Consider the following 7,819-nt stretch of genomic DNA (forward strand, 5'->3'; position numbering starts at 1 on the left):
TAAATTTGTTAACTCCCGGTTAGGCGGTAACTACGTTAGAGCTCAATCGATTTTTTTTCTTCCAAGAATCGAGCGATAGGATTTGTTGCTTAATTTTGTAGCCACAGTTTGCTTCTCAATTAGTTTTGTTGGGCCGGCCCATTTGGTGTTGGTGTTTTTAACTTCTATACGCTTCAGGTTGAAACGTACAGATCAATACACTTGAACGATTTTTCTCGGTTGGTATTATACCACCTAGGTGTGCAATTGCAGAGGTATGCAATTATACGTATATATGCAATTGCAGACATATATGAGTAATTACACACAGACATTTAATTATTTGTATGTGTACGATTGCTGATGTATATGTATAATTGCATGTGGACGTGTAATTGTGTAATTACACATATGTGTGTAATTGCAACTATGTGTGTAATTACTCACGGATCTGTAATCTCGCGCAATTTTAAATATATATAATGTTTTCTATTTTTATGTGTAGTTACATATAGATGTGCAAATGCGTATATTTGTGTATATTTGTGTAATTGAAAACTCTTGACATATTTTATGTGTTTAGACGTAGATGTGTAGTTAAAAACACACGTGCAATTACATATGTGCACGCAATTACATATGGATATGTAATTGCATATATATGTGTAAGGGATTTGCTACTTTTCAGCTAGCTGAGAACTAACTTTGTGCTCAGTCAAGTACCATTTGATTTGTATCATGATTTGTGCTAATCATGAGTCACAATATGAGTTGCAACATAGATTTGATGACATCATCTAACTGAGAACGGAGATAGTTCACCCTGTGTCATTATAAACTCTGTATAATATTTTTTTAGATTTTATCTCTTTTTACTTTTATGGTAAAGTGTACTTGTAATTACCTATTGGAAAAAAACCTAAGAAGGAAAAAGCTCGAAGGATCTCTCATTAATCGCTGCTGACATAATTGGTCCAGAATTAACATAATTCCCGGCCCATCGTGAGCTAAGCGCGTTTAATTTCCTTTCAAATCCTGTTTACTTCTAAACTTGCACTTCTCCTTGAGGATCTGTAACAACAACGCCAAGTGTCAGAGCGTTCCGCAGTCGTAGTCCGGCATCATGAGGAGCCCCTTGGCGAGCACCCCGGACAGCAACTTGTCCCGCACAAACCTCACGATCGCGTGATCGCTCTGCTGCACGCACCCGACCATGTAGGACGCCGCGATCAGCTGGGCGCTCCTCCACCGCCTGATCCCGGCGTACTTGAGCAGAGCGGCATCGACACTCTCACTCCCGTCGCCGACGATGGAGTCGCCGAGGCACCGCGCGAGGACGACGGCATCCTCTAGCGCCGCGCACGCGCCCTGCGCCAGGTCGGGCGTCGTCGGGTGGAGCGCGTCGCCGGCCACGCACACGTTGCCCTTGCTGATGCTCGCGAGCAGGAGCGAGAGTGGCGGCCGGTAGCGCAGCGGCGCCACGAGCACGTCGTTCATCTGGCTCCTCTCCACCGCGTCCAGCACCTCGGAAGGGGCGTTGATGCTCCTGAGCTTGGTCAGCACGAACTGCTTCATCGCCGCCGCACTCTGCTCGACGTCATCCTTGCCTGGACAATGGACATATTAAGATTCAGATCCAATCTTTGATTAGAATTAGATTCATGTCAAGTGCCTGCACTGGGAAGTACACTCCTACTAACCATCTGCATCTGGACAGGAAGGAGACCATGTCAAGAACCAGTAGACGTCTGTCTCGCCGCAGGGCACCAGACCAGCACGGAAGCCTTTGCCGGTGAACTGCATGAACTTGGGCTGGAAACCATGGCCGTCAGGGTACTTGACATGTCCCCGGGTGGCCCTGCGCCCCGAGTCGCACGCCTTGGCGAGCCCCAGCCAGTTCGCCACCACCGAGTTGATGCCGTCGCACCCGATCACAACCTTCGCCCTGAGAGTCGAGCCGTCAGCGAGATGGAGGATCTTGGCATCGCTGCCGGTGTCTTGGTCGATGGAAACGATCTTGGAGGAGTAGCGGATGGTGTCTCTCGGCAGCTCCTCTTCAAGTGCCTGCAACAGAACATTGCGCTGCACGCACCGGGCTTCGTGCGGCCCGCTGCATCAGGGAGTACAAGAATCAGTTTCTTCACGGAAGAACAGAGTTGTTCAGTGTTCATGTGTAAAGGAAGCTCGGATTAAGGTCGTTCTCACCATTTTCCCTGCACCCGTATGTCAATTTCTCGCACTACTTCGCCGGTAATGGAAGACATGACACGCACCCTGTCAAGGACAACATCAGAGATCAGACAGTCATGCATCACGGCTGAAGAACGAACAGAAAGGTTGAGTGACTAGCTAGATCGAGATGTACCCTTGAACCTGCACATGCTGGCTCCTCATCTTGTCTCCTACCCCAAGGGCATCAAGCGCCCGGAAGGCATTCGTCCATGTCATGAACGCGAACCCAGATGTTCGAAGCGCCGGCGACGACTCCAGCACCACGCTCCGAACACCCTTCCTGCATCCACTAGAAAAGCTCAGACAGGACGATGAAAAACTGAACACACCGTGGGATTCAACTTCATTCCAGGCATACCTGTGGAGACCCAGGGCAACACCGAGGCCGGCCAAGCCGGCGCCGGCAATGACGATGTCCTCGGTGGCGTCCTGCGGTTGCATTTTTTATGTACTGATCTGTGAGAACTATGGTGTGCTTGATCCTGAGCTTGAATTAATTCGATGGCTAAGCCGATTACCGAATGAATGTATATATGCCTGCATCATTTTGGAGTGGAGTGAGCAGCAGCAACAGAGTTTTCTTCAAGAAACAGAAGCAGCGGAGAAACTGACTTTGACATCACTGCTGACGACGCTGCCTGGCTCATAATCCAGGTGGGTGTGGTAAAACAATGGCCAACTTGGCAACTTGCATGGGCATGGGGATAGTAGAACAATTGTCAACTTGGCAGCTTTGCATATGTGATCTGTTCTCTTTAGTACGGAGTATTGTCCAATGCTTTTGGAGAGGAAAATATATACATGATACCACTTTTAAAATTTTAAATTTATAAGTGTCAAAATAATTTTAAATAATTTTTGGGTGATCAAACGGGGGTTGGTTAGTCCAACCCAGCCCCCGCCCGAAATAGATAAATAACTCCCATCAAAAACTCCTTTTTTGGGAAGGGCGGGAAGAAAACATCGTCCGAGAACATACGTACGTACAACATGGATGTTCCTTGCCGCTCAAAGGAACCGCCTACATCCAACTACCCTTAGGGCATGTACAATGGTGATGAGTCAGCTGTCTGTAAGAGGTAGTTATAGGTCATTTTGGTGATGTGGAGGAAAGAGGATGAGGAGAGAGAAGGAGGTTGTCTGTAAAGTTTTAGACAGTTTTTATTGTTGTATGAAGGGTGTCTATAATTTATACTCACATATAGCTATGACTAAAAATAGACAACTTACAGACAGACTATTGTATACACTGTCTATATCATTATCTATAGATGACATGGACTAGTACTACAGACACCATCCGTCTAAACCAATGTACATGCCCTAATCAAGATCCATATCGAGTACCACATGTCTCCCTTCTCTAGGATTGTCATGGACTCGTGGTTTCTTGACTGACGACAATGGAAAAAAATAAAGGCAATTTCCCGGTGCTCCCAAAGAAATCAAAAATAAATTGCCCAACGTTGGTCGCAAACTAACCTTTGTTGGATCCTAAGATCCCAGGTGAAATGCTGCAATTCTGAACATAATAATTCAAAGAAACCCAGATCCTTGGCAAGAAGAAGAACTACACCTTCTAGAAACTTTATTGAATCCAAAGATCATAGGTGAATGCAATGAAGTGCAAACATGCACGAACATAGGTGCAAAATGCAAAGAAACCATCACTGGTAGAAAAAAGGCCTTCCGGACAGCCCCATTAGTCGCGGATATGCAAGAACCGCGACCAATGGGACCTTTAGTCGCGGCCCTTGTGGCGAACCGCGACCAAAGGCTCCAGGGCCCGGGGCGCTCGGTGGCCAGCTGGTGGACGGCGGGCTTTAGTCGCGGTTGGCCGGGCCAACCGCGACTAAATGTCCTCGAGGCTCGGCCCAAAAGCCTTTAGTCGCGGTTGGCCTGGCCAACCGCTACTAAAGCCCCTCCCCTATATATACCACTCAGCCCACAGCACTTAGCCATTTGGTGCCACTTCTCTTCACAAACTTCACAAGGGGGTGTAGGGTTTGCTTTTGGCTCCTCTTATGCACACAAGGTGTTTGATGAAATGTCCCAAGAGCATGAAACAAACATGATATGAAGTGTCGGAGCCACACTTGATCGAGCTTCCTCATTTATTTTTTCCTCCTCGATCGCGGTTAGCAACAACTTGAACCTTTCATATATATGTGTCATTGATAAAATATGCATATGTGTGTAGTTCATTGTTTAATTTGTATTTAGTTTAACAAATGCATGATGGTTAATTATATATTTTGTATTATAATAATGCGGATGAACGGCAATGGATGTACGCTAGCCGACTCTCCTGGCGAATTCACTACGGGTTTGAAAGATTTCCTCGTAGTGGCTAATGCGAACAAGCGGGGGGGTTTTGTTATCTCGTCCATGTGTTGATCGTAAGAATCGAAGGGTTACTCTTCCTCAAGGGAAGTTCACCTGCACTTGATTCGGCATGGTTTCATGCCAAGCTATAATTGTTGGACCAAGCATGGAGAAAGAGGGGTTATAATGGAAGAAGATGAAGAAGGGGATGACATCGATGAGAGCTATCTTGATCATTTCGGTGATACTTTCATGGATGATGTCGAAGGTGGGGAAGGTGAAGGGGAAGGTGATCAAGAAGAGGCACGTGATGAGCCCGTTGATGATCTTGGTCGGACCATTGCCGATGCACGGAGTCGCCGCGAAACCGAAAAGGAGAGGGAGAATTTGGATCGCATGTTAGAGGATCACGTAAAGGCGCTGTACTCCGGATGCGATGATGGTCCGAAAAAGCTGGGCTGCACACTCGGATTTGCTGAAATGGAAGGCACGAGCATGTGTAGCCGACTCGGCATTTGAAAACTTGCTGAAAATGTTGAAGAATATGTTTCCAAAGAATAACGAGTTGCCCGCCAGTACGTACGAAGCAAAGAAGGTTGTCTCGCAAACTAGGTTTAGAGGTTCCGAAGATACATGCATGCATCAACGATCGCATCCTCTACCGCGGTGAATACGAGAATTTGAATGAATGCCCGGTATGCACCGCATTGCGTTATAAGATCGGAGGCGATGACCCCGGTGACGATGTTGAGGGCCGTAAACCCGGGAAGAAGGTTCCCTCCAAGGTGATGTGGTATGCTCCTATAATACCACGGTTGAAACGTCCGTTCGGGAACAAAGAGCATGCCAAGTTGTTGCGATGGCACAAAGAGGACCGTAAGTCGGACGGGGAGTTGAGACACCCCGCAGATGGAACGCAATGGAGAAAGATCGACGAGAGAGTTTAAAGATTTTGCAGCCGACGCAAGGAACATAAGATTTGGTCTAAGTACGGATGGCATGAATCCTTTTGGCGAGCGAGCTCCAGCCATAGCACCTGGCCCGTGACTCTATGCATCTACAACCTTCCTCCTTGGTTGTGCATGAAGCGGAAGTTCATTATGATGCCGGTGCTCATCCAAGGTCCGAAGCAACCCGGCAACGACATCGATGTGTACCTAAGGCCATTAGTTGATGAACTTTTACAGCTGTGGGGAAGACCCGGTGTCCGTGTGTGGGATGAGCACAAAGAAGAGGAATTTGACCTACGAGCGTTGCTTTTCGTAACCATCAACGATTGGCCTCGCTCTTAGTAACCTTTCAGGACACTCAAATAAGGGATACAATGCATGCACGCACCGCTTACATGAGACCGACAAGTGTACATTTGCCAAATTGTAAGAAGAACGTGTACCGTGGGCATCGTCGATTTCTTCCGAAAAATCATCCAAGAAAAAGAAAGGCAAGCATTACAACGAAGAAGGCAGATCACCGGCCGAAGCCTGCGGAACGCACTGGTGCTAAGGTATTTGATATGGTCAAGGATTTGAAAGTCATCTTTGGAAAGGGTCCTAGCGGACAATCAATTCCGAAGGGAGCTGACGGGCACGCACCCATGTGGAAGAAGAAATCTATATTCTGGGAGCTAGAATATTGGAAAGTCCTAGAAGTCCGCTCTGCAATCGATGTGATGCACGTTACGAAGAATATTTGCCTGAACCTCCTAAACTTCTTGGGCGTGTATGGGAAGACAAATGATACAAAGGAAGCACGGCAGGACCAGCAACGTTTGAAAGACCCTGATAACCGGCATCCGGAATGGTTTCAAGGTCGTGCCGCCTACGCTCCGACCAAAGAAGAGAAGGTCATCTTTTTTGAATGCCCGAGCAGTATGAAGGTCCCGTCCGGATTCTCGTCCAATATAAAGGGAATAATAAACATGGCGGAGAAAAAGTTCCAAAACCTCGAAGTCTCACGACCGCCACGTGATTATGACGCAATTGCTTCCGATTGCTTTGAGGGGCTCCTGCCGGAAAATGTTCGAGTAGCCATTGTGAAGCTATGTGCATTCCTCAATGCAATCTCTCGAAGGTAATAAATCCAGAAGTTCTACCACGGTTACGTAACGATGTGGTCCAATGTCTTGTCGGCTTCGAGTTGGTGTTCCCGCCATCCTTCTTCAACATTATGACGCACCTCCTGGTTCACCTAGTCGAAGAGATTTTCATTCTCGGTCCCGTATTTCTACACAATATGTTCCCCTTCGAGAGGTTCATGGGAATATTAAAGAAATATGTTCGTAACCGTGCTAGGCCGTAAGGAAGCATCGCCAAGGGCTATGGAAATGAGGAGGTAATTGAGTTTTGTGTTGACTTTGTTCCCGACCTTAAGCCGATTGGTCTTCCTCGATCGCGGCACGAGGGGAGACTAAGTGGAAAAGGCACGATCGGAAGGAAATCAACGATATGTATGGATGGCCATTCTCTCGACCGAAGCACACCACACAGCTTCGACCAATTCCAGCTTGGTGGCTCCGTACTTTGAGAAACACAAGAATATTTTACGCTCGGACAACCCGGGAAGCTCGAATCCCGGATTAGGAAGGCCCACATGGAGACTTTCGGCAGCTTGGTTGAGAAAACATTTAATGAGTGACAATGTTGTTGTAGATCAGCCGTACATGTTGGCCAAGACACCATCTTCGACTATAACGACTTTCCAAGGGTACGAGATAAATGGGAATACATTTTACACGATCGCCCAAGATAAAAAGAGCACCAACCAAAACAGTGGTGTCCGCTTTGATGCAAGCAACCGAGAATGGGCAAAAGGTCACATATTATGGTTACATAGAGGAGATATGGGAACTTGACTATGGACCCTCCTTCAAGGTCCCTTTGTTCCGGTGCAAATGGTTCAAGCTAACAGGAGGTGGGGTAAAGGTGGACCAGCAATACGGAATGACAATGGTGGATTTCAACAATCTTGGTTACCTTGACGAACCATTCGTCCTAGCGAAAGATGTCGCTCAGGTTTTCTATCTGAAGGACATGAGTAGCAAACCGAGGAAACGGAAAGATAAGAAAACGATCAGTACATCATGCGATGATTCAAAGCGCCACATTGTTCTTTCAGGGAAAAGAAACATCGTGGGAGTGGAGGACAAGACAGACATGTCGAAGATTATAATATGTTTGCTGAAATTCCGCCCTTCAAAGTGAACACCGACCCAAGCATTAAGTTAAATGATGAGGATGCTCCATGGATACGGCACAATCGTAAGCAAGCAGGGACACAAGGGAAG

At 47.1% G+C, this 7,819-nt stretch overlaps 1 protein-coding gene across 1 annotated transcript; it reads right to left on the reverse strand.

Annotated features, from left to right (window-relative positions):
- Positions 1–1,071: 1,071 nt before the first annotated feature.
- On the reverse strand, positions 1,072–2,813 carry LOC124672211 (monooxygenase 2-like). Its single transcript, XM_047208484.1, has 5 exons — positions 2,570–2,813; positions 2,345–2,491; positions 2,185–2,253; positions 1,687–2,089; positions 1,072–1,581 (listed from the first exon to the last, which is right to left on the reverse strand). The coding sequence occupies exons 1-5, from the start codon at positions 2,650–2,652 to the stop codon at positions 1,072–1,074; spliced, it is 1,212 nt and encodes a 403-aa protein (XP_047064440.1). The 5' UTR covers positions 2,653–2,813.
- Between the last annotated feature and the right edge of the window lie 5,006 nt (positions 2,814–7,819).

This window comes from Lolium rigidum, chromosome 1 (genome assembly GCF_022539505.1).
Source record: "Lolium rigidum isolate FL_2022 chromosome 1, APGP_CSIRO_Lrig_0.1, whole genome shotgun sequence".
Lineage (NCBI taxonomy): Eukaryota > Viridiplantae > Streptophyta > Magnoliopsida > Poales > Poaceae > Lolium > Lolium rigidum.

Bases quoted from the DNA above. Each gene is read 5' to 3' on its own strand.
- LOC124672211 (XM_047208484.1), bottom strand. From the start codon at position 2,652: ATGCAACCGCAGGACGCCACCGAGGACATCGTCATTGCCGGCGCCGGC. The intron at 2,492-2,569 runs GTATGCCTGGAA...TAGTGGATGCAG, and splicing joins GTTGCCCTGGGTCTCCACAG to GAAGGGTGTTCGGAGCGTGG. The intron at 2,090-2,184 runs GTGAGAACGACC...TCCCTGATGCAG, and splicing joins ATACGGGTGCAGGGAAAATG to CGGGCCGCACGAAGCCCGGT.